The sequence below is a fragment of the Puntigrus tetrazona genome, chromosome 18, assembly GCF_018831695.1.
Source record: "Puntigrus tetrazona isolate hp1 chromosome 18, ASM1883169v1, whole genome shotgun sequence".
NCBI lineage: Eukaryota > Metazoa > Chordata > Actinopteri > Cypriniformes > Cyprinidae > Puntigrus > Puntigrus tetrazona.
In genome coordinates this window covers 6,001,898-6,029,132 of record NC_056716.1, presented here as the reverse complement: position 1 = coordinate 6,029,132, position 27,235 = coordinate 6,001,898, and the positions used below count along the sequence as shown (strand labels likewise).

General features: G+C 43.3%; 2 protein-coding genes and 1 pseudogene across 2 annotated transcripts; 1 reads left to right on the top strand and 2 right to left on the bottom strand.

The window, feature by feature from the left end:
- Positions 1-11: 11 nt before the first annotated feature.
- LOC122362599 (extracellular calcium-sensing receptor-like) lies at positions 12-8,584 on the bottom strand. Its single transcript, XM_043264137.1, is given in 7 exon segments — positions 12-919; positions 1,015-1,138; positions 1,300-1,527; positions 1,664-2,482; positions 2,691-2,982; positions 3,186-3,205; positions 8,280-8,584. Coding segments are annotated over 7 exon segments (2,604 nt in total). The 5' UTR covers positions 8,493-8,584.
- Positions 8,585-16,613: 8,029 nt separating this feature from the next.
- Positions 16,614-20,083, bottom strand: LOC122362598 (extracellular calcium-sensing receptor-like). Its single transcript, XM_043264136.1, has 6 exons — positions 19,857-20,083; positions 19,354-19,645; positions 18,321-19,139; positions 17,957-18,184; positions 17,672-17,795; positions 16,614-17,580 (listed from the first exon to the last, which is right to left on the bottom strand). The coding sequence occupies exons 1-6, from the start codon at positions 20,075-20,077 to the stop codon at positions 16,667-16,669; spliced, it is 2,598 nt and encodes an 865-aa protein (XP_043120071.1). The 5' UTR covers positions 20,078-20,083; the 3' UTR covers positions 16,614-16,666.
- Positions 20,084-23,247: 3,164 nt separating this feature from the next.
- LOC122322968 lies at positions 23,248-23,887 on the top strand (annotated as a pseudogene).
- Positions 23,888-27,235: the final 3,348 nt, after the last annotated feature.

Genomic DNA, 27,235 nt, shown 5'->3' with positions numbered 1-27,235 from the left:
TTCAGAACTATTTATTTTGTTTCTCTTCCCATGATGGCATTTTTAGTATTTCTCTCTGGATGTAAAAGGATGATGTAGCACTTTGGGGCAAATATGGCCACCAGTAATCCAAAACTAGAAGCTAGGATGGCAAATATCTCCACAGCCACTGCATATTTCCCTGGAGAACTCACATATGCTGGAACAAACGCAATCCACACAGCACAGAAGATTATCATACTAAAAGTGATGAACTTTGCTTCATTAAAATTATCTGGAAGATTTCTTGCAAGAAAGGCTAACAGGAAGCTTACTGCTGCCAAGAGTCCAATGTATCCGAGGAGCATAGAAAAACCAGCCACTGATCTTATAGCACATTCATATACTATTTTAGAGCGAGTATACTGGTTGTTTTTATGTGGTGTTGGAGAGGCAGTTGATAGCCAGACTGCACATATCACAACCTGAAGTGCTGTTAGGACCAGAACTGTGCATCTCTGTTGAACTGCTCCAAACCATTTCATTGCTCCTTTACCTTCTGGCCGAGATGACTTGAACACAGCTATTACTACCATAGTCTTGACCAGGATGCTGGAGATGCACAGGACAAAGCTTATACCAAACACAGCATGTCTTAACTGACATGTCCATAACTGTGGCTGGCCAATAAACAGCAGAACACACAGAAAACACAGTTTAAGTGACACCAGCAGCAGGAAGCTGAGCTCTGAATTGTTGGCTCGTACTATAGGAGTGTTACGGTGAAATGTGAAGACTATTATCACAAGACCACAAAAGCAAGTTCCAAGCAGAGATGCAGTGGTCAGAAAGATGCCCAGTGGATCCTCAAAAGACAGAAACTCTACTTCTTTCGGGACACAGTGATCTTTATCTGGACTGGACCAGAACTCACCTGGACACACTGTGCACTCAATAGCATCTTCGATTAAGTCAGAGAGAGAAGGTAAAAATGTAAGATGGAACTGAGTTAATTTCCAAAATTTAAAACAATACTCATCTCAGTAAAATAAACACCTGTAGTATTAGAAATCTCTCCATCTCCACATGGCAGGCAGTCAAAGCAGCAGACAGGAAGACCCTTGCGTGTAGCTCGTCTGGTTCCTAGGGGGCAGCTCTCACTACACACAGACCGTGGGGCCTGAAAGAGACAACAACTGTTATCAGCCATGTCTTTTTCATCTCATTTACATAATGAAAATCTTGGCCTCTATTAATCATTTTTCTTTTGTATTATAATAGTATTGACATTATTTTAGACTGTATATCTGCAAGAAGGATGACATTAACAAGCAATGTTACTTTTTTTGTCTTAAAGTTCCAGTATATTGCATCCTCATCCAGTCTGAGCATCATCCCTGTTTTCGCTCCTTCATTCACCACACCAACTGTGTAGATCCTTATTGACCCATCAGAGCTCGGCTGCCAGTTCAATACATCATAGATGGGCAGAGCATCTCCATTCTTATCAAATGACACGTGATCCCCAAATCCTGTGGTGAAGTTCACTTTCTGTAGGTAGTGAACCAGCTGTACAGTTTTTAGACAGGACAGATATTATATATTTGTCTGAAATCTGTATTAATCTAAAGCAAATAAATTGTTTTTCCACATACAGCTGGTCTATATGCCTAAAGAGAATCTTTAAAAGACCTGTGGGTCTTACCTGCCAGGGTTTCAGGTTGGTTATATCAGCACAACTGTTCCCACTGAATGGCCCTCTCCCCTCCTTACACTGCATCAGGTCATGAAGTGCATGTGCCAGTGCATAAACAGCCTTATAGACATTGTAGGGTGCTCTCAAACCAGAAACATCCGTGTATGGTGTGTTTGTTGTGCTCAGATCTTCTTGTCCTGTACACACCTTTCTCACTTGCTCTCCCTCTTTCACAGTTTCATAACTACACCTAAACATATTTTCCCAGAAGATCCTCAACATATTATTTCTTGGTTCACTGCTGAGACGAGTATGTAGCAAAAAGTCATAAAATCCCTAGATCTCACCACGTCTAACGGCAATGCCCAGTGTGCCTCCCAGGAAGGGTAGTTAACGTGGAGTGTGGTATACAGGTGCAGTAGCCCAAGCTTCACTAGCAATCCACTGTCTGCCTGTTATGTTCTGTGACACCACTTCATCCATTAAAGGTAAAAAAAAGGATGAAGTGGAAAAAACAACCACCACTCTAGCAGTAGAGGCATGAATCACTCCCATTATACGCTGAATATCTCTAGGGTTGTTATCATTGGGTAAGATTTCAGAAAAAGCAATACAATTTTCAAACAGTTGCATTTCCTGATGGAAGGACTGAGCTGCGTAAACACCATAATCATCATCACTGTAGATGAGACCAACCCAGGTCCATCCAAAATGTCTCAAGATCTGAACCATAGCCCGGACCTGGAAGGCATCACTAGGGATTGTTCTGAAGAAAGAGGGGTACTTTTTCCTGTTACTCAAACAGGAGCAGGTGGCATAGTAACTAACCTAAAATGTTAGATGGAGAGAGAAGACATGAAAAAAGAGCACAGCAAAAAAATTATTGGTGTTTTTTTGGTTTTTTTCTTGTGTATGCCAATGATAAAGTAATTTCTTGAAGAAACAGATCAAGGCTATATATGGTTGAAATAGACACAACATTTAACTGAAAATTGCAAAAATATGCATACAGTGTACTCTTTTCATTCCATCTTACTATAGGTACTCGAAATAGTCCCAGAATGCTGGAAATTGCGATGGAAGGAGTTGAACTTGGATCCCCAACAATACCAACTACTGGAGGAGGGCCAGTGCAATTTAGGTTAGAGAAAGACTTTTCAGTCCCACTAACTAGAGATATAGCAGCCCGGAACGCCATTCCAAGTCTCACACAGTTGTCATAAAGATGGTAACCAAGAGTGATGTTAGGCAGCAAGTTTGGATTCTTATTGATCTCATCAATTGCGAAAGTCATGGTCTGTGCCTGCTGGAAACTTTCCATATCAAACCTAAGAAAAACAAAAGTTAAATGTTGACATTTACAGTGGTTTATATTCATTTATTTTTATCAAGGCATAATTTGAGCAAATCTGAGGTAAAAGCAAGAAAGGAGAAAATTCATATTTCATATTTCATATTATTTTTCCTTCTTTTTTTTCCTATTTCTCTCTACTTATTTGTACTTGTACAATCAATCTGAATCCTGACTCACTGTTCGCAGTATGGTGTTCCCTATCAAAAGCTACTCTCGATGCTGCGCTGAATGCGCTAATGAGAACGTCTTTTGTTCGACCGGTTGTTGAAGCACGTGTGTCAAACACGCCAAAGTTTGGCTTATATAACCTCGGTCAGGTGACGTCACCTGGATCACGAACACCTAGAGGTTATAAATAGATGTGACGCGAAACATCCTCAGGTCTTTTGTCTTCAAGGACCGCATTGTGTGTGAGTGTGTGTGAGGAAGAAGGAGAAAAAAAATAAATAAAATAAATAACTAAATAAAAAAGTATATATAAAATATATATAAAAGAAAAGAAAAAAAAGTATGACGCATCAGGAAGGGAGATGCTTGCCTCCGTGCCAGAGGCAGCTCTCCGAGGACGATCGTCATAACTTTTGTTTCGAGTGCTTGGGGGAAGAGCACGCGATCCTCGGGCTCGAGGGCGAGTGCGAGCACTGTGATCTGTTTTCCATCAAGGTGCTTCGCTGCGCCTCGCCTTTTTTAAAGGAAGATCGAGTGGATCGCGTGCCGATCCGGCTGAGCCGCGTGAGACGGACCAGCCCCTTTCTCTCGCGCTCTCGCCGGATCGCGAAGCCCTCGCGTCCGTTTCTCTATCGCGCCCCAGCGCTTCTTCTGAACGGACCGAGGAAACTTCATTTCTTGCTTCTGGGGAAGCAGAAAGTGCCACCACAGAGCGCTCCTCCCGCGACAATAAAGCGTACGAGGAGCTACTCGAGGTGGTAACTCATGCAGTCGAAAGATTACATCTAGACTGGCCCCAGGAGCGAGAGAACCCCAAGCGCTCGAAACTAGACGACAGATTTCTGTCGGGTGGCCGGGGGGAGGGGCCTCAGCGACGGTCTCTCCCCTTCTTTGACGATCTCCACGAGGAGTTGGTGCGCTCGTGGAGTAAGCCTTATTCGTCCCGTGTCTTCGTGCCATCGACGTCGATTTATTCGACTATCGTGGATGCGAAGGCACGGGGCTACTCGATGATGCCCCGGGTGGAAGAGACGCTTGCGGGCTATCTCTCCCTGGAACTTCATCGTCCCTAAAAAAACCGACCTTCCCCACCAAGCCGTGCCGTATGACATCTTCGCTGGTGGGGAAAGCTTTCAGGCAGCGGGTCAGGCTGGTGCTTCCCTGCACACCATGGCGGTCCTGCAGGCGTACCAGGCTGATCTGCTGAAGGACTTGAGCACAGGCGGGTCCATAGATGAAGAGGCGTTTTTAGAACTGCGCCGAGCCACAGATCTGTCTCTCCGTGCGACTAAGCAGACGGGCAGGCCGCCTATGGCTGCTATGGTGTCCACGGAGAGACATCTGTGGCTCAACCTCACGGGCATCAAGGACAAAGACCGCGCCATCCTCCTTGATGCCCCTGTCTCGCCTTCCGGCCTATTTGGCGACTCAGTTAATGCCGTCGCCACTAGGTTTCGGGAGGCGAAACGCTATGAGGAAGCGTTCGTGAGGTTTCTTCCCCGCCGTGCTCAAGAGTCGGGACCGTCGGCCACCCGGTCCCGACCAGGTCCGTTTCCTTTGAGGCGTGAGGCACAGAGGGGACAGTGTGGCGAGCCGAGCACCCCTCGTAGAGACTGGGGTGCGGCTCGCCAAGCTTCACAGTCCGCCTCAAGGAGACCGGACCTGCGGAGCATAATCTCCGCAAAGAAGAAGTCCTGATGCTGGTGCACTCAGCACCGTGGGGTGCCTCCCGGGAGGCGCGAAAAATTCCAACAGAGAATAAATGCTCCTTCCCGGCACCCTCAGGAAGCCATTGTTCAATCTCCGCCGCCACTGGTGTTTCGGGGAGCAACGGTTTCCAACGAAACGTTGGATGTTGATGCGCCTCCTGCCACGCTTTCAGGACGCGAACATCTAACAACCCCAACAAAACGAAGTGTCAAAATTAGTGCCCCTTTCAGAGAAGCTGGCAGCGTGGAAGCTTCTGCCAAATATCTCCCCATGGGTCCAAAAGACCATAGAAAGAGGCTACAGGATTCAGTTCGCATATCGTCCTCCGCGTTTCAACGGCGTGATTTTCACTTCCGTGAAACCGGAACGAGCGCATTTGTTGATACAGGAGTTGCAAACTCTGCTGGAAAAAGGGGCCATAGAACGTGTTCCTCTACCAGACAGACAGTCAGGCTATTACAGCCGGTATTTTCTCGTTCCCAAGAAAGATGGGGGGCTGCGTCCGATTTTAGATCTTCGAGGATTGAACCATCACCTCAGAACATACAAGTTCAAGATGTTAACAATAAAAATGATTGTTTCTCAAATCCAACCAGGCGATTGGTTTGTGACAATCGATCTAAAGGACGCATATTTTCACATAGAAATATTGCCACAACACAGGAAGTTCCTGAGGTTCGCTTTCGGGGGCAAAGCTTACCAGTATCGGGTTCTTCCTTTCGGCCTAGCATTGTCACCCCGCACATACACAAAATGCATGGATGCAGCTCTGGCTCCTTTACGACTCCAGGGCATCCGCATTCTAAATTACATAGACGACTGGCTGATTCTGGCTCAGTCTCAAGAGCTTGCGCTTCGACATCGGGATGTCGTCCTAGCTCATCTCGGATCGCTGGGGTTGAGACTCAATGCCAAGAAAAGCGTTCTCTCCCCTGTTCAGAGGACAACATATTTGGGGGTTGTATGGGATTCGACCCTGATGCAGGCACAGCTGTCTCCTGCACGCCTCGAATCCATTCTAAACACCCTAAAGAGCATCAAGCTAGGCCAGAAAGTCACTCTTCATCACTTTTAGAGAGTTCTAGGTCTCATGGCAGCTGCTTCCACAGTGATACCTAGGTCCGTGTTGTCGTCGCAAGATGCTAACGACAGACGCATCCCTCACGGTTTGGGGAGCGGTCTTAGATGGCCGTCCAGCCCAAGGGATCTGGAGAGGTCATCTTCTCGAATGGCACATCAATTGCCTCGAAATGAAGGCTGTATTTCTGGCCCTGAAATACTTCCTCCAGCAGTTGAGAGGCTACCATGTCCTAGTGCGGGTGGACAACACGGCAGTAGTCTCTTACATAAATCGCCAGGGCGGACTGCGGTCGCGCCTCTTGAACGAGCTAGCGCAGCAGGTTCTGCTTTGGGCGCAGGACAAGTTCCTGTCCCTCAGGGCGATTTATATTCCCGGTCACATGAACAGGGGAGCAGACTTGCTGTCCAGACAAGCTGTGACACATGGGGAATGGAAACTCCACCCCGAAGTAGTCAGTCAAATCTGGGAAAGGTTTTACGGGCGGAGGTGGACCTCTTTGCTTCACAGGAGACAGCACAATGTCCCCTCTACTTCTCTCTGACTCATCCAGCTCCCTGGGTCTGGACGCGATGGCCCATGTGTGGCCCAGAATGCGTCTTTACGCATTTCCTCCGATTGCTCTGCTCCCGGAGTTCTAGCCAAGCCAAACAGGGTCTCGCCTCTTACAGTGCCCTCACCCAGAAGAATATGGTTCTCAGATCTAATATCTCTCCTCAACGGCTCGCCGTGGGCGATTCCGGTGAGGAGGGACCTTCTCTCTCAGGCACAGGGGACAATATTTCATCCCCGTCCCGAGCTCTGGAATCTTCACGTCTGGCCCCTGAGAGGGACCAACTAAGTGATGCTGGCCTTTCAGCCAATGTAATAGAGACTATTCTTAGCGCTAGGGCTCCCTCCACTAGAAGAACATATGCCATGAAATGGCACATCTTCGAAAGTTGGTGTAAAACACACCATGCAGACCCAGTTTACTGCCAGATTGTTTCAGTGCTAGAGTTTCTGCAAGAGAAAATGTCCTCAGGCACACATCCTAATACTCTCAGAACTTACGTGGCCGCCATTTCGGCTTGCCATGCTCTGATTGAAGGGGCTTCCATAGGGAAACACCCTCTAGTTGTTCGCTTCATTCGAGGAGCTAAGAGATTGAGGCCGCCCAGTAGGGCGACAGTTCCTTCATGGGATCTAGCTATAGTGCTTGAAGGCTTGGTGGACACCCCTTTCGAACCACTAGAGTCAGCGCCTGTCAGGTTTCTGACCCTAAAGATGGTTTTTCTAACAGCTATTACTTCTCTGAAGAGAATTGGGGATTTGCAGGCTCTGTCAGTCTCGCCATCCTGCCTAGATTTTGCCCCTGGGCTGGTAAAAGCTATTTTGCATCCTCACCCTAGTTATCTTCCGAAAGTTCCATTCTCGACTATAAATCCGGTCATCCTTGAAGCCTTCTGCTCTCCGCCATTCATGACACCGGAGCAGGAGAAACTTCACTTACTGTGTCCAGTAGTGCTCTCCAGATCTACGCCCACCGCACTAGCCAGTGGCGTAAGTCAGAGCAGCTTTTCGTATGCTATGGTGGCCGCAACCGGGGGGCGGCTGCCACTAGACAGACTATGTCACACTGGGTGAGAGATGCTATTGCCCTAGCCTATGAGGCGCGTGGTCAAACTTCGCCTCTAGGAGTTAGAGCTCATTCAACCAGAGGGGTTGCATCGTCGATGGCTTTAGCAAGAGCGCCCTCTTGCAGCAAGTCTGTGATGCGGCAGGTTGGTCCTCTCCGCACACATTTGTTAGATTTTATAGTTTGGATGTCCATGCTACTCCGGGCTCGCATGTCCTTGAGTCGACATCCCAGAGTAATGTCTGAGACCTCTTCAGTGTTGCGCGCACACACTACACAACGCTGGGGGTCCAGACACTCCTAGTGCGGCGGCGTTGGTATTCTCGTTCCCATTAGCGCATTCAGCGCAGCATCGAGAGTAGCTTTTGATAGGGAACGTCTCGGGTTACTTGACTGTAACCCTGTTCCCTGAAAAAGCGGGAACGAGATGCTGCGCCTCAATGCCGCACTGTGGGCGTGACTGGACGTCCTTTCAGACAAAAATTTGACCTGAGGATGTTTCCGCGTCACATCTATTTATAACCTCCAGGTGTTCGTGATCAGGTGACGTCACCTGACCGAGGTTATATAAGCCAAACTTTGGCGTGTTTGACACACGTGCTTCAACAACCGGTCGAACAAAAGACGTTCTCATTAGCGCATTCAGCGCAGCATCTCGTTCCCGCTTTTTCAGGGAACAGGGTTACAGTCAAGTAACCCGAGACGGTTCTGGTTCTGTTCTGAAGCTCAGATCTGGAAAAACTGGAAAGAAATGAACCATAAACAGGCCTCCAAGTATTACGTCCCCATCCTGGTACATGCTGTTCAACTGAAAGCGTCCCTGGAGCTGACATGTGTCTGATGTGAGTACTGAAGCTACAGAAATACAGTTAAAGGACAGGCATAGAGAAATATACAGTGTGATCCACATTTCTTCCCTTTTCTAAACTACCCACCCCCTTGTTCATTCATTTATAATGAAGATTGTGCAGGGTGCTATTTTAAAAGCAGGCGGTACCAAATGGACATACCTGGAAATCAGGATGTCATCTTCTAACTTCTTCATTATTTATAGTAAAACAAGAAAAAATTATTAACATTTGTCCAGGGGATGTCTTCCAGTCCCCATCTCTTCTGTTGGACAGTGATGTTTTTTTTTTTCCAGAATGTCCTCTAGATGTCAGGCATGCATTGGACTTCTGCTGACAAAAACAAAAAAAATAGAAACTCCATCAGTACCAGGGTACAGTGATACTGTCAAACTCATAGGCAAGGAATACAAAGACAAATGCTCTGTATCAAAATAAGTACATTTTATGTCTGATCTGTGGAATCAAAAGTAAGTTTAGTGTGGTTGTAAGCCATTAAAGCAGGCAAAACTAAAGTGTAAAAGTGTTTTTTATTAAGCTAGGTTGTGTTAAATTAACTTTCCACTTTCTCATTTTACTTCAGAAATCGCTTTGTTAATAATCAAACAGTGCATGCAGGTATTTGAAGCTGACAGTTCTTGTTTCACAACAGTCATAATATGTAACTCTGGTGTTTAAAGGATTTCTATTGCAAAGTCCCAAATATTCATGCATTTAAGGGTTAATGTGCGTGTTACATTTTACTACTGTATTTACAGTGTTATTAAGCAACAATGGTCGGATGACACCTATTGAAATTTTGCACACAGACAGAGGACCAACGCAAATTTGGAGTCACTTATTCAAATTTCACTCATGTTTATGCTAATAACTTTTGAATCTTAAGGCACAGAATAATCTCTGAAATCCCTGAATGAACAACAAAAAGTAAAAATTGAAAATTATTAGTTGTTTTCATTTTTTTAGTAGTTTGAAAACTCTACTTTTTCAAAGTCACCCCAGATAATTAGTCCAAATTTCGAAAAATTGATTTAGTTCTTCTTCAGGCAATGCTGGCAAAAAGTTATGAAATTCATGCTGATTTGTCCAATCGTTCTTGGATAAAGCGTAAACGAATTAATGTGACATGTTAGGCCATATCTCTATGATGATTTGCTGTATTGAGACCAAACGTTTTGTTTGTTATAACAAGCATGGTCTGAGGATACATACAGTGCATTTCAACGCAGTGCCACCTAGTGGTCAGGAGATTCGGTGGAGCATGCCTAGTCAAACCAGACTTAAATTTCCTACATCAGCCATTTTGAATTTTTTCATTAAATATTTCAATTATGAACACATTGACATATTGTTAAGAAACTAGATACTTTGGCACCATGCCCTGACGGTACTTAAAAAGGTTAGGACCTTGTGGTCAGAAGTTATAAAGACATTTATAAAAATGCTAATAACCTTTGCTTACAATTGCTTATTGCAATTGTCATGAACCGCGCTTCTGTGGCTCTCTCCGACGGCCACCGGAGGGAACCCTCCCCAGAATATTAGTCCTCAGAACTCCGTTTCCCATCATGCCATTTTCCAGCCCTGATTACTCGCCCAGGTGTTTCCCATCATGACTACTATATAAGCTGCTACCAAACTATACTCCTCGCGAAGTCTTATCCTTGCTCCGGCTGGTAATTCTGAGCGTTTGTACTATTGTTGTCTTTCCGTGTTTGACCCTGTTCCGTGTTTTCGTTTTGCCGATTGTTTGCTGCCTACCCATTGACCTTTTGCCTGTACCTCGACTCTGATTCTGTCTGCCTGCCTCGACCATTGCCTGACTCTGTTTCCCATGCCTGCCCTTTATCCCAGCTATTGTCATTGAACTTTACCTGTTTGACTATTCTCATTAAAGATTCTGTCTGGATCCTCATCATTACAGAAGACCACCACCACAGCTCTGTATCGGCTGGACTCTGTTCACGACCCTGCCCAACAACAGCCTGCCCACTTGCCTCCAATGTAAGCCGTCACATTTTCACCCAGCTCCGCCAGCTCCGCCTCCCATGCCGAACATCGCGAATGTGAGTAACAACCCTGCTTCACCTCGACTTTCCCTACCAGAGAAGTTTGATGGTAATCCTACCAAGTGTAAGGGGTTTCTGCTTCATGCTTTATTTTCATTACACAACAACCCCTGTTATATCCCACGGAGGACAGTACGGTGGCCCTGATATGTTCCTTATTGACTGGAATTAGCTTTGGATTGGGCTACTGCAATGTGGGAGGGCAGACAAATTGCCTTCCCCTCATACATCGATTTCCTGCAACAGTTTCACAAGGTGTTCGAACATTCAGCAGGAGGAAAGGAGCCTGGCGAACAACTGCTCTCTGTAAAACAAGGTAACTGCACAGCGGCAGATTACACGCTAACATTCCGCATTCTTGCTGCACAGACTGGATGGAACCCAGAACCTCTCAAACAACTACAAACCGAGCTGGCATGCCGAGATGAGGGAAGGACCCTGGAACAGTTCATGGAACTGGCTATCCGAATCGACAACCTGATGAGGTCTCGTCAGGAGGTCCGAACTTCATCACCGTAAACCTTTCAACAGACCGATCTCGACCAGGCGCCCATGCACCTTGGCCATACACGGTTGACCCCGGAGGAGCGTGAAAAGAGGATGAGAAATCAACTTTGTCTCTACTGCGGAGAACCCGGTCACTTACGAGCCACCTGTTCCCATCGACCAGCACATTCCAGAAAGGCTGCGGCCTCCCCATACTCCTGATGTTTGTATCGTAACTGAAGCTCTGGTTGACTCTGGAGCCGCGGGAAATTTTGTGGACTGCACGTTTGCTAAAACCCATAATCTTCCTTTCCTTCCATGCAACTCCGGGGTGACAGTAGCAGCATTAGATGGAAGACCCTTGGGATCAGGAAAAATCTAATTCGTCATCCAAGACATCACTCTTCAAACCAGCGCATTACATCAGGAGAAAATGTGTTTATTCGTCATCGACTCCCCACAACGACCTGTTGTTCCCCACATCTTCCCTGGCTGGAACGGCACAACCCGCTATCTCCTGGTCCCAGAGAGAAATCACTCGTTGGGGAGACAACTGCCTTCAACAATGTTTCCAACCTATTCACCGGATAACATCTACATGTGAACCTTCTCTATCATCAGACCCACATGCAATACCGTCCAAATATCAACATCTAGAGGCTGCCTTCAGCGAACAGGAAGCCACCAAGTTGCCACCACACCATCCCTACGACTGCGCTATCGACCTTCTACCTGGCGCTGTTCCTACCCGAGGCCATGTGTTCCCTCTGTCTCAACCCCAATCGGACGCTATGAAGGCTTACATCGAGGAGGAGTTGGCAAAAGGCTTCATTCGACCCTCAACATCACCAGCGTCAGCGGGTTTCTTCTTTGTCAAGAAGAAAGACGGAGGACTCCGACCATGTATCGACTATCGCAGTTTGAATGACGTCACTGTAAAGTACCGCTATCCCCTGCCCCTAGTACCGGCTGCCTTCCAACAACTGCGAGAGGCCAAATACTTCACTAAGCTGGACCTACGCAGCGCATATAACCTTATCAGAATCTGTGAAGGGGACAAGTGGAAGACGGCCTTCTCCACGACCACCAGGCACTACGAATATTTGGTTATGCCGTTCGGGCTCTCCAACAGTCCTTCCGTGTTACAGGCATTCGTCAATGAAATATTCCGAGATATGCTCAACCAATTTGTTATTGTCTACATGGATGACATCCTTGTATGCTCACCTAGTATGCTGGTCCATGTGAAGCATGTGAGAGTTGTCCTGGAATGTCTCATCCAGAATCAGCTCTATGCCGAGGTAAAGAAATGCAAATTTCACCAGACCCAAGTCTCTTTTCTCGGATACATCATCAGTTCTGAAGGAGTTACCATGGACGAGCGCAAGGTTCATGCTGTCATCCACTGGCCTCAACCTAGGACTTTGAAGGAGATGCAGCGATTTCTAGGGTTCACCAATTTCTACCGGAGATTTATTCGGAACTTCAGCACTACAGCCGCACCACTCACCTCTCTGACCAAGAAGGGCAGTCGTCTACTAAGATGGACGTCTGAGAGCACTCAGGCATTCCAAGCCCTCAAAGAGAAATTCACCACTGCTCCCATTCTTCATCACCCTGACCCTGAGAAAGAGTTAGTGGTAGAGGTAGATGCTTCCAACACTGGCATCGGGGCTGTACTATCCCAATGTCACGGAAATCCCGCCAAACTATTTCCATGCGCGTTCTACTCACGCAAGCTTAGCCCCGCTGAACATAATTACGATGTGGGCGACCGAGAGTTACTCGCCATGAAAGCCGCCTTTGAGGAGTGGTGGCATTGGCTGGAAGGAGCAAGACTACCGTTTCTCGTACTGACAGACCACCGCAATTTGGAATACATTCGAACGGCCAAACGACTGAACCCAAGACAAGCCAGATGGTCATTATTCTTTGCTCGGTTCAATTTCAAGGTCACTTACATTCCTGGTTCCAAGAATGGCAAGGCAGACGCACTATCCAGGCAGTTTGACCAGGAAGCTAGCTCGTCCAGCCACGAACCCATCCTTCCGCAAGCAGTGGTCGTTGCACCTGTGCAGTGGGACATCATCACAGAAATGAATGAGGCCCATGTTCACGAACCTCCACCACCTGAATGTCCACCCACACTCACCTATGTACCGCAGCAGCTCCGGACCCGTGTTCTACACTGGGTACACGACAACCCCAGTGCGGGACATCCCAGCATCGCTGCGACACTCCAATTAACGACCAGCAAATTCTGGTGGCCCGACCTACGGTCTGCCGTAATAAGGTTTGTCCAGCAATGTCCCACTTGCAACGTAACCAAGTCATCTCACCAAAGACCAGCAGGGTTGTTACAACCATTACCCAACCATAACCATTACCCATTCCCCAGAGACCATGGTCACACATCGCTGTGGATTTCGTCACCGACCTCCCGTCACAACTTCACTACTATTCTTACAGTTGTGGACAGATTTTCTAAAGCCTGCAGATTCGTACAGCAACCTAAACTACCCACGGCATGGGAAACTGCCAAAGTATTAATGAACAAAGTCTTCGGGTTCTACGGATTGCATGAGGACATCGTGTCGGATCGTGGACCACAATTCACATCACGAGTGTGGCAGGCCTTCTGTTCTCAACTGAACATCAATGTCAGCTTAACCTCCGGATACCACCCGCAGTCTAATGGTCAAGTGGAACGACTCAACCAAGAACTTACCCGGTTCTTACGGTCCTACTGCCATGTCAACCAACAGGACTGGAGTCAATTTCTGCTGTGGGCTGAGTACGCACAGAACTCCCTTCGAAAGCCATCCATTTCAATGTGTCCTGGGTTTTCAGCCACCGTTGTTCCCTTGCAATACCTTGTGGACTGGGAGGGATACGGCCCAGAGGAACGATCCTGGGTTAATGCCCAGGATATCCTGGATCCCTCCTTAACTACTGACTTCCCCCGGAATCATCCGGACAGGCCTGCACCCCGTCCTCGGGGAAGACCTCGGAGTATAGTCATTCCTCGCTTCAGGAGCCGCTCGCAGGGAGGGGGCTCTGTCATGAACCACGCCTCTGTGGCTCTCTCCGATGCCCACCGGAGGGAACCCTCCCCAGAATATTAGTCCTCAGAACTCCATTTCCCATAATGCCATTTTCCAGCCCTGATTACTCGCCCAGGTGTTTCCCATCATGACTACTATATAAGCTGCTACCAAACTGTACTCCTCGCGAAGTCTCATCCTTGCTCCGGCTGGTAATTCTGAGCGTTTGTACTATTGTTGTCTTTCCGTGTTTGACCCTGTTCTGTGTTTTCGTTTTGCCGATTGTTTGCTGCCTACCCATTGACCTTTTGCCTGTACCTTGACTCTGATTCTGTCTGCCTGCCTCGACCATTGTCTGACTCTGTTTCTGACCCTGCCTGCCCTGCGTTATCCCAGCTATTGTCACTGAACTTTGCCTGTTTGACTATTCTCATTAAAGAGCTTGTGAATGGATCCGAACGCTTTTGACTCATCATTACAGCAATAATACTGATGTTGATATCCATGTCGAGAACATTTATACCAATTTTGCCATAATTGGCTGAACTTCTCATCTGCCATTTTGATTTATGTCAAAAACCTACTTTTTCAGACTTGTCCTAGACTGTTGCATTTGCTGGAAAGATGCCAAACTGCATCTGAGGCTGTATCTCTGCAAAGATATTTACACCAAACATTTTATGCGCCATTGTTACCTTACACTGGCCAGGCCACATTATTCTGGTAACACCACCACCTATTGGTCAAGAGCAATAAACTATTCATTAACCATTAATTATGACATTTCCAAAAATGCTAATATTTTTTGCTTTGAACCTGTTATAATGAAACTGTTCTCAAAATATTCCAATATAGATACAAATGATGCCGTTGTGGGCCGAATGTGCTGTCTGCCATTTTGATTTATGTTGAAAATCTACTTTTTCCGAACTCTTCCTCAATCCTTGGTCCAATTTTCAAAATCAAATCAGATCATCAGATTGTGCTGACAAAAGTTATGGATTTCACGTTCATAGACAAAACCTTTTTTTATAGCACTGCATCAAATTTGAGGAATAATGCCAGATTATGTCTGTGGTTAAATCTCTGCAAAGCTTTGACATATTGACACCAATCTTCGTGTGCCACTGGAGCAGAACACGGCACATTGATTTGATAACAGCGCCACCTATTGGTCAAAAGTGATAAGCCTTTTTTTAGTTTGAAAGCAGAGGCTTGGTTCTTTATTTTGATAATCAGTCATTCTTGAGAAGTGGGACAAAACAGGGAGCAAAACGTATCTACATTTATGTATCTTATATGTACTAAGCTACTGAGCTATGCTTTGATTAATCTAATTTCAACTTCTATGCTATCTATAACAGCAATCAAGATGTTTTTAACATTTAAAACACATTTTCATGATAGCAGACAAATTACACTTTCACATATGACCAACAATTTCACAACAAACATGAAATATCGCAATGAAATATTATCAAAATATTTATCAGACGGAGGTGACACATCTGATGGATTTGCCAAACTTTACGGTGGTGACCAACACCTGAATTTGTAGTTATTTAACTATCAAATACATTAAATCAATGAATTACTGTATCAAAACAAACATAACAGAAGTATGTTATTGTTTATAAAGGGGTTATTCAAGAGTGACATTTAAGTATTTTTTAAATATATAAAAAACCCCAAAAGATTTCATGTAGTAGCCGTTTTGTTTTTTTGTTGATGCTAGATGCTAATTTGACCTGCTTCAGGAAAATAAAAATATGTAATGTTTAAAATAATTTCCTCAAAAATTTGAAGATGGAGTTGATATATCATGGTTGTGACATGGAAATATTTAACATTAGGATTTAGAATATTCTAAAATTCCTTAAAATTCCTTAAAAACTTAGCCTGTCTGACTTGTCCTGCAGAGGTGAACTGTGGCAAGGGGGTCCTTTACAGTGACAGCTGCCCCTGATATTACCTGATTTTACTACATTTTAATGAATGTCTGTCAGTGTTGACATAACTTTAAAACCTTATGAAACATGCATGTGTCAGTGCATGCTACAATTACGTTCTCCTCCATTTTCTGATTCAACCGATGTGTCGATAAGCACTTGCTGTACTGCACAAGAACATGTTATGCAAATTAGTTACTCATAAACTCATAAACCTCACCTTTTCCTTTTATCTATCCTTTTTTATATCAATGGTTTCCAGCCCCTGGTGCACATGCTAGAATATGGATGCCACAAGCCCTGTTATAAATAGCTTATATTTTGTATTTATAATTTTTTTATTATGCATATGATGAAGATGCTGATCTACAATAATAATACTAATCATCATACTAGTATTACTACTACTACTACTAATAATAATAATAAACTTCAATTAAAAACTAGTAAAAAAACATTGATTCATGAAATTATTTATTTATTTATTTTACAGTTTAATGTGAATATACCTGATCATGTTTCAATACGTTATGCAAAACAGGCATTGTAGGAGTCATATGCAGGCCTACTGTAAGTTATTTGTTTGAATTACATACAATAAAACTAGAAACGCTTACACATGTGTCTACAAGCAAAGCATTGATTCATTATTTTGAATGTTCACACCAGAGAAATGCATGATGTTAAACTATTTATTTTGTGTTTCTCTTCCCATGATGGCATTTTTTGTGTTTCTCTCTGGATGTAAAAGGATGATGTAGCACTTTGGGGCAAATATGGCCACCAGTAATCCAAAACTAGAAGCTAAAATGGCAAATATCTCCACAGCCACTGCATATTTCCCTGGAGAACTCACATATGCTGGAACAAATGCAATCCATACAGCACAGAAGATCAACATACTAAAAGTGATGAACTTTGCTTCATTAAAATTATCTGGAAGATTTCTTGCAAGAAAGGCTAACAGGAAGCTTACTGCTGCCAAGAGTCCAATGTATCCGAGGAGCATAGAAAAACCAGCCACTGATCCTATAGCACATTCATATACTATTTTAGAGCGAGTATACTGGCTGTTTTTATGTGGTGTTGGAGAGGCAGTTGATAGCCAGACTGCACATATCACAACCTGAAGTGCTGTTAGGACCAGAACTGTGCATCTCTGTTGAACTGCTCCAAACCATTTCATTGCTCCTTTACCCTCTGGTCGAGATGACTTGAACACAGCTATTACTACCATAGTCTTGACCAGGATGCTGGAGATGCACAGGACAAAACTTATACCAAACACAGCATGTCTTAACTGACATGTCCATAACTGTGGCTGGCCAATGAACAGCAGCACACACAGAAAACACAGTTTAAGTGACACCAGCAGCAGGAAGCTGAGCTCTGAATTGTTGGCTCGTACTATAGGAGTGTTACGGTGAAGAGCAAAGATGATCATCACAAGAGCACAGACACAAGTGCCGAGCAGAGAAGCAGTGGTCAGAGAGATGCCCAGTGGATCCTCATAGGATAGAAACTCTATTTCTTTGGGTACACACTGATCATTGTCTGAATTGGACCAAAAGTCATCTGGACACACTGTGCATTCAATAGCATCTGTGATTAAGTAATAAAGAGTAAAAATGTAAGATCCATCAAAGATACTTTTTAAATTTTCAAACGACAATTTCATCAATAAAATAAACACCTGTAGTATTAGAAATCTCTCCATCTCCACATGGCAGGCAGTCAAAGCAGCAGACAGGAAGACCCTTGCGTGTAGCTCGTCTGGTTCCTAGGGGGCAGCTCTCACTACACACAGACCGTGGGGCCTGAAAGAGACAACAACTGTTATCAGCCATGTCTTTTTCATCTCATTTAGATAATGAAAATCTTGGCCTCTATTAATCATTTTTCTTTTGTATTATAATAGTATTGACATTATTTTAGACTGTATATCTGCAAGAAGGATGACATTAACGAGCAATGTTACTTTTTTTGTCTCAAAGTTCCAATATATTGCATCCTCATCCAGTCTGAGCATCATCCCTGTTTTCGCTCCTTCAGTTACTACACCAACTGTGTAGATCCTTATTGACCCATCAGAGCTCGGCTGCCAGTTCAATACATCATAGATGGGCAGAGCATCTCCATTCTTATCAAATGACACGTGATCCCCAAATCCTGTGGTGAAGTTCACTTTCTGTAGGTAGTGAACCAGCTGTACAGTTTTTAGACAGGACAGATATTATAATTTTTTGAAAAATCTGTATTAATCTAAAGCAAATAAATAGTTTTTCCACATACAGCTGGTCTATATGCCTAAAGAGAATCTTTAAAAGACCTGTGGGTATTACCTGCCAGGGTTTCAGGTTGGTTATATCAGCACAACTGTTCCCACTGAATGGCCCTCTCCCCTCCTTACACTGCATCAGGTCATGAAGTGCATGTGCCAGTGCATAAACAGCCTTATAGACATTGTAGGGTGCTCTCAAACCAGAAACATCCGTGTATGGTGTGTTTGTTGTGCTCAGATCTTCCTGTCCTGTACACACCTTTCTAATTTGCTCTCCCTCTTTCACAGTTTCATAACTACACCTAAACATATTTTCCCAGAAGATCCTCAACATATTATTTCTTGGTTCGCTGCTGGGACGAATACGTAGCAAAAAGTCATGAAGACCCTGGATCTCACCACGTCTAACGGCAATGCCCAGTGTGCCTCCCAGGAAGGGTAGTAAACGTGGAGTGTGGTATACAGGTGCAGTAGCCCAAGCTTCACTAGCAATCCACTGTCTGCCTGTTATGTTCTGTGACACCACTTCATCCATTAAAGGCAACAAAAAAGATGAAGTGGAAAAAACAACCACCACTCTAGCAGTAGAGGCCTGAATCATTCTTATTATTCTGTGAATATCTCTAGGGTTGTTATCATGGGGTAGGATTTCAGAAAAAGCAATACAATGTCCAAACAGCTGCATTTCTTGCTGGAAGGACTGAGCTGCGTAAACACCATAATCATCATCACTGTATATAAGACCAACCCAGGTCCATCCAAAATGTCTCAAGATCTGAACCATAGCCCGGACCTGGAAGGCATCACTGGGGATTGTTCTGAAGAAAGAGGGGTACTTTTTCCTGTTACTCAAACAGGAGCAGGTGGCATAGTAACTAACCTAATAGTTTAGATGCAGAGAGAGAGAAGACATGAAACAGGAAAAAAAAACAGATTGACAATTCAAAAAATTATTATTTTTTTTATGCACATGCAAATCATTAAGTTATTTCTGGAATAAGCAGACCACAGGTATATATGGATGAAAAGCACACAACATTTAACTGAAAAGTGCAAAAATGCATACAGTGTATTTGTACTTTGTCCTATCTTACTATAGGTACTCGGAACAGCCCCAGAACACTGGAAATAGCGATGGAAGGAGTTGAACTTGGATCCCCAACAATACCGACCACTGGAGGAGGGCCAGTGCAGTTAAGGTTAGAGAAAGACTTTTCAGTCCCACTAACTAGAGATATAGCAGCCCGGAATGCCATTCCAAGTCTCACACAGTTGTCATAAAGATGGTAACCAAGAGTGATGTTAGGCAGCAGGTTTGGATTCTTATTGATCTCATTTATTGCGAAAGCCATGGTCTGTGCCTGCTGGAAACTTTCCATATCAAACCTAATAAAAACAAAAGTTAAATGTTGACATTAACAGTGGTTTCAACACACACACACACACACACACACACACACACACACACACACGTATATGAGTTTAACATTTGTGCAAGACAGCATTTTAACAATTTAACTGAGGTAAATATGTGTTTTAAATGTTAAAAACATCTTGATTGCTGTTATAGAATATTCATTTTTTCATCCAGACTCACTTTTCACAGTATGGTGGTTCTGGTTCTGTTCTGAAGCTCAGATCTGGAAAAACTGTGAAGAAATGAACCTGAAACAGGCCTCCAAGAATAATGTCCCCATCCTGGTACACACTGTTCAATTGAAAGCGCCCCTGGAGCTGACATGTGTCTGATGTGAGTACTGAAGTTGCAGAAATACAGCTAAAGAACAGGTATAGAGAAATATACAGTGTGATCCACATCTCTTGCTTTTTTGATCCACCCACCCCCTCAGCTCACTAATTTATAATGATGATTGTGTGGGGTGTTTTTTTAAAAGAGTGGGTGGTGCCAAATGGACATACCTGGAAATCAGGATGTCATCTTCCAATCACATGATTATTTATTTTTGTAATTAAAAATTAAAACAAATTTTTGAGAAAGGAATTTTGGGTTTTCATGAGCTGTATGCCAAAATCATTGATATTAAAACAATAAAAGGCTTGAACTATTTCAGTTGTGTGTAATGAATCTAAAATATATGAAAGTCTAATGTTTATCAGAACATTACAGAAAATAATGAACTTTATCACAATATGCTAATTTTCTGAGAAGGACATATATACATATATATACATATATATCACAATATATATATATATATATATATATATACTATATATATATATATATATATATATATATATATATATATATATATATATATATATCATATACATATACATATACATATATATATATTTCTGACTTTATTTGAGATTCTGAAAATGAATGAAGGAATGAATTCATGAATGAAGGAATGAATAAAACATCACTTATATCTATTACTATTACATCTATTCTATTTTTGTAGAATGTCCTCTAGATGTTAGGCATGCATTGGACTTACTGAAAATAAAAATACAAACCTGTGGCAGTACCAGGGTGTACTTTATAATGGAAGCAGACTCTGCACAGGAGGTGAGTAAAATGATAACAAACGATAACGTTTATTGTGCACAGCAGAGATAATAGCCACTGGAGGTGGTTGTGCAGGTGAGTAATCAGTTTGTAGACAGATTGAAACTTCGTAATGCAGAGGAGTAATATCTTATCTTTATTTTTCTAGGAATAAAGGACATCAGGAGGAAACACACACCAGGAGACAACAGGAACTAGGGGAGAACACATGAGGTAAGTATCACAATAAGTATTTCAATAGCAACGTAGGAGAGAGATATTACAGCTACAAAAACGTGCCCTCTGCACCATCCATTGGTCATTGATCTGACTCACCCTAGCACGCCAACAATGTGGAAAACCTCAGAAGTCACTAACCTACTAGAATAATGATTTCAGATAATATTATAATTTAACCAAGATTAACGTTTATTTAGAATATTTTCTAAATTGGTTTAATTCATAAACATTTGCACAACTGATCAACAGTACATAAACAAAACAAAGATAAAACAAAATAAAACAAACATAAAAGGTCATTATACCTGGTCTTGAGAAAGTACATCCTTAAACAATTTGTCACCTTAGTCACCTCTTGGGTCTGCTGAGGGTTTAGACGCTTACTGAGCCTTTGTTTGTCCAAAGAACACCAACTTCAATGTGCATTTCTTGAATATTTATTGCAGACTTGATTACAAAAAAATAAAAGGTAAAACAAACTTGGTTTCAAGGTTTTGGCTGTCAACAAACAAAAGGTAAGGTCTAAAGACCATGTGCTCCCAACATGCCATGCTCCAGTAGGCCACACCCAGACCTTTAAGCCTCCATTCTCCTGCCGAGGGGGCACATCTCCAAAATAAAAGACAGATGCAAAACAAAAGACATTAACTATATAAACCTTTAAATAAAGTAACCAAATGGCTCCTACATACATAGTGTGATGTATGGAGACTACACTACGGGCCGATCTGGCTGCAGAATCGTGACTTGTTATGTTTTGTCACTTTCCTTATATACTCGGACCAGACAAAGAGATCCCAAATTCAGTTGTAAAAACCTTTTGGTGTTTAGGTTCCCGTGCTTCAGGGTCACACATGGCTGGAACATTTTCAGAGACCCAAAAGGAGGACACACCCCATTTTCCACAGAACACAATTTTACCAAGTATTTAATATTTTCCATAAAACAAGTGATTGCTGTGAAGCACTGAGACCTTTCAAATAAGACCAAACATGAGGGTGAGGTTCACAAGACACATGACATATAATGCCTTATTCTTAATGAACTTTAAGCCAAGTCTTTTGGGCAGAAGGAGGGTTGGCAGGAAGAGCAGAAGTGAAGAGGGCATCATAAAACAACAGGGAGAGAGGGTGTTGTTTGCTCTCTTTTTGAAATCCTTTTGTTCCCTTGGATATCCCTTCTCAGATTAGTCTTATTGCATTACAGGTTTTTGATTTTGCTCCTTACACAAGCCTGTACACTGACTATGATGTGCTGTGTGACTTTATTGTGCTGCTAATAAGTCTGCTGATGGGATGCAGGTGTTACTCATTAGTACTCTGGGGAAAGTGATCGCTGCGATTGGGTGGTTGATGAGCCTGGCAGATCTGTGACATTATTCCCTCCTCCACGTTCTCACATCCCTTGCCATCTCTGGCAACCACGATCTTGTAGCAGCAAAAGAGTGTTGTTGGTCCATGGATGCCCAGTTCCCAAATAGGTGTGAGCAGAGTGGATGAGGGGTGTGCACTCTGGCTGGGGTACAAACTGAAGATTCAGAGGACAGACTGGCAGATTCTCAAGAGCATTCTCTGAGGCGACTGGAGGGGAAACCCACTGAATGGGATTGACAAAGAGCTTTGCTGGAAGAACGTTCTATGGATCCTCAAAAGCTTGATTACTTGAGAGGAGATGGGGGATGGCAATCAGCCTTTACATTCTTGGGGCCTGGTCTATAAGAGATAGTGAAGTTAAACCTGGTGTAAAAACAAGGCCCATCATGCCTGACGTGGGTTCAGACTTTTCACATCTCTGAGATACTGTAGGTTCTTGTGATCTGTCAAGACTGTAAATGATAAGCAGCCCCCTTCATCCAATGCCTCCACTCCTCCAGAGCCAGCTTGTAGCCAAGAGTTTTCTGTTGCCGAAGTCTTGAGCTGGCTTCCCCTGCTGATGAGATTGGACTGCTCCTACGCCTGTGGATGAGGCATCTACCTCAACGAAAAATAGGATCAGGATGGACGAGGAACGCCAGAAAACCCACCAGACAATCATACCGGCTGACACAGCCCTGCCTATAAATGCCCCCCACCCACAAGAGAGGAAATTATGTCCATCAAACAACTTAGAATTGGAAATGCAGCAGGATCAGACAGCATCACAGATGAGCTTTTGCCGCTGCTACTTGGTTGGTGTCGGCTTGGTGTGTCCCGACCTTTATAAAGATCCATAAAAAAGAAGACATCAGTAAATCATGCTTTTGTTGCTGCCTGGGAAAGTATTTAACATAATTCTGTTGAAAAGAATTAAAGACCCTGACGATGCTCAACTTAGAGACCAACAAGCTAGCTTTCACAAGGATAGATCTTGTTTTGACCAGTTTATGATGCTGCAAATCTTAGTTGAACATTCATTAGAATGGAACATGAACTTCCTGTACTATTAGAAAGCATTTGACATCACGGATAGAGAGACCTTGTGGAAGCTGCTCCGGTACTATGGGATACCTGACAAAATAGTAACCATTATCAAGAACTCATATGAGGTTACAAAGTGGTATATGGGGGGCAGCTCATTGAGGCATTCTAAGTAAGGAGTGGAGTCAGACAAGGATGTGTACTTTTTCTTTCTTTTGGCGAACGACGATGATGAAGACCTATGTCTCAGAATAGGCATGGAACCTACTGGACACCTTCGACACAGTTAACTGACCTAGACATTGCAGATGACTTGGCACTACTATCACACGCCCAGCAACAGATGCAGGAGATTATGGCATCTGTCTCTACACAAGTAGGCCTCAAGTAGGCATTTCCAATAAGGGCAAAAGTAAGATCCTCACGACTGACACAACAGGCACCAGCCCAGTTACACTTGAGCAGCATCATCGATAAACAAGGAGGTTCAGATGCAGATGTCAAGGTATGGATAGGGAAAGCATGGACAGCATTTATTCAGCTGAGTAATATCTGGATATCCAAGCAACTGTCAGTCAAAACCAACATCAAGGCACATATGTACAGAACCGAAGGAACTACAGCTAACAAGAAAGTATTGGATTTTATTAATAACTGCGTATCAAGATCTTACGTATCCATTGGCCAGAGACCATCAGTAACAGCAAACAATGGCAGAAAACAAACAAGCCAGCAGAGAACAAATTCATTTATTGTTTTCTCCATTTACAAGTGCTGCAGGTGTTCAGTCCTTCTTACAATATCCTTATGTAACCCTATAGAAAAATAAATCCTTTCAGTGATAGGGTTTAAGTATGTATTTTATTCAGTTTGTTTAAATTTGTATTTGTAATGTGTACTCTTTCCTTTTTCTTTTTTTAAGGTTACCTTTCTACATGTCATTACGTTATGTAGTGTAAAAGTTAGTTAGAAATGCACAGGGGAAAACGTGGTCCATATAATCTAACTTGTTTGTATTTAGTGATATCCTGTAATTTAAACCTGCCCCAAAATAGGTCAGGGTAATCCGATTGGATAATAAGGAAGAAGAGAAAAAAGGAGAGTCGTGAGTAGAACGAACTTGCAAGAGATGAGATAAAAAAATTGGGCTTTTCGTTCAATTGTCTGTAACAGTGTGTTTTTTCCCCCTTTTTGTATTAATTGTTAACATACAGTTAGCCCACAATATGGGTTAATGTCGAGTTTATCTGGGTTTTCCAAGAACGCTTACGGACATTGCCGCCTCGACCGCTAGTGCATCAGCTGTACTAAATTGTTTATGTGTCGAAACGTTCACACGAGCGCTGTCGTCGTGTACCGTTGTGAGACGGTTTGTTGGATCTCAAGATCACAGGACTTTTTTCCTCCGGATAGCGCACCCAGCTACCGGAAACGTTGGGTGTTCCTCCGGCATCGTGGGATGATTGACGCTTCGGCAGGGGACCAGGAGTACTCAGAAATCGCGATCCGGGAACGGGAAGAAGGGGTACTGTGTGTTTGTTTGTTCGTTTGCTCACTCGAGTGAAGCGGCCAGTTTCAGTTTTCAAGGTCTCAACGCACACCAGCCACGACACATGCCTTCAGCGGGGAGGGGAGGTATGTGTGTGATTGTGTGTGTGTGATTTCGTGGGCCCACTGTTTGTTGCTGTTTAGTTTTGTTGACATTCTTGCTCTTTAGATTGTATTGAAATTACATTTGATTTATTTACCCAGTAACTTGTCTGCACTCCCATAGGTTAAAAGAGGGAGGGAGATACGTGGTTTGGCGAAAATTGGTATTTAGAAAGTATTCTTCTTAACTGAAGTATCTTGCTCGACTTTTGTTTACTGTTTCAGATTTTTACTTCATGAAATTACTCTTTTCTATTCATAAACTATCTTGTTTTGTTTCTTCGAGGGAATTATATAATAACGTATATAATAGGTATAATCAGAGAGAGGGGGGCCTTAATTCAATATCACAAGGCATTTTGTTTATGAACCAAGAGCATTCCCTTAGAAATTTCTACACCAGAAAGAGAGGGGGTGCTACACTTAGATAAACTCTTATGCCGGAGACTTGCCATTGCGACTTACCTATTCGCAGTTCGAGTTTACAGCTAAACATGGGAATTTGACAGTTTTGAATGTGTCAACATTACATTTGGGGCATTTGGGAATTGTGTGGACAGTCAATCATCTAGATTGTGCGCATCTGTCTAGCTGGAATACAATCAGATTTGGGCTGACAGTCTAAACTAGGCTAATGTCATTGTCATATGTCATGCCTAACAACATCCTTCTGTCAGGGGTCGCCCTAGGCGGGACTAGAACCCTGGTCTCTGGTGTTCTGAGCAGGTGGTATTAGCTACGGAGCTAACTTCCAGGCATTGAAACCCAAGAGCAGAAGAGCAAAAGAGCCAGGAGACTTGAGTCTTCAAACAAAAAAAATATCTTTACTAATGAAACTAAAGTCACAAAGTACAAACAAATTTGGATAGCCGAGCTTTCGTAAAACAAGGAACAAAAAATAGACACAGGGGTCAAAAAAGGTACAATAAGGTACAAACTTGACTTGCGAGCCGGCGACCACAGTACGTAGGCTCAAGACTGAACATAGATGCAGAGAGCAAGCACACTTATAAAGGGTTAAACACAGGTGCAGGGAATCAGGGCTAATGAAGAGCGTATTAAACAGGATTAGGTACAATGGTGCCATCTAGAGTCTTTGGGGAAGCATAACCAAAGGGTTTAAGGAGGGCATCCCCTGCAGGTTGGGAGTGGAATAGCAGTGTAGGGATGAGATCATTACACCTTCAGCTGTTTTTTTTCCACAATATGGTCTCTCATATACAGACTACTAATAATGGTTAGTAATAATGCTGTCAAACGAATAATGTTATGTTTATATGTTATGATATGTTGATATGTTAAATATAGTTATAGATAATAAATAAAATAAATGTATACAAGCAAATATGTCAATATTTTAAAAATACTTTATATTTGTGTCTTTATGTACACATAATAAATATACAGGGTAGACATACATATTTTTTTTATTTTAGATGCATTTAATCTTGAATAATCATATGACAACACTAGTTGCTAACTTTAAAATCTCAAGGATTACTTCAAATTTCTTAAGTTTATTCAAATTGATTAAAGGCAAAAAGGTTTTGGGAAGCTAGGATGAGCTGTTAATTGAGAGCATGTTGCTAATCATGGAGGAGATGTTGGGCTCCTCGTCAATGATATGACGAGGTCCATTGGATGGAAAGTGAAGGTTTCTCACACCTCCAAGTTGTACAAGCTCTCGCTGGGCGAGCATACTCCTTGATCGGGCACATAGCCTTAGCTCTGTACTCTACGGTCTAGCTTTCACCTGGTGGTGGTTCTTCTTTTTGTGCTGTGTAACACTGAGTGTTTAGTAATGTGATCTGAGTGGACAGGGGTGTGTGCGTGGAAGTGTGCCATCATAAAACCAAACTCCTCTTGCTGTTGGCAGCCTCAGCCCTTGGTGAGAGAGGTAAAGAAGAACCCAAAGATCACTGTGGTTGAACTCCAGAGATGCAGTTGGTAAATGGGAGAAAGTTGTAAAAAATCATCTATGACTGCAGCCCTCCACCAGTCGGGGCTTTATGGCAGAGTGGCCTGACTGAAGCCTCTCCTCAGTGCAAGACACACGAAAGCCTGCTTGGAGTTTGCTAAAAAACAACTGAAGGACTCCAAGAGGGTGAGAAATAAAATTCTCTGGTCTGATGTGAACAGCAGTATGTATGGAGAAAACCAGGCACTGCTCATCAC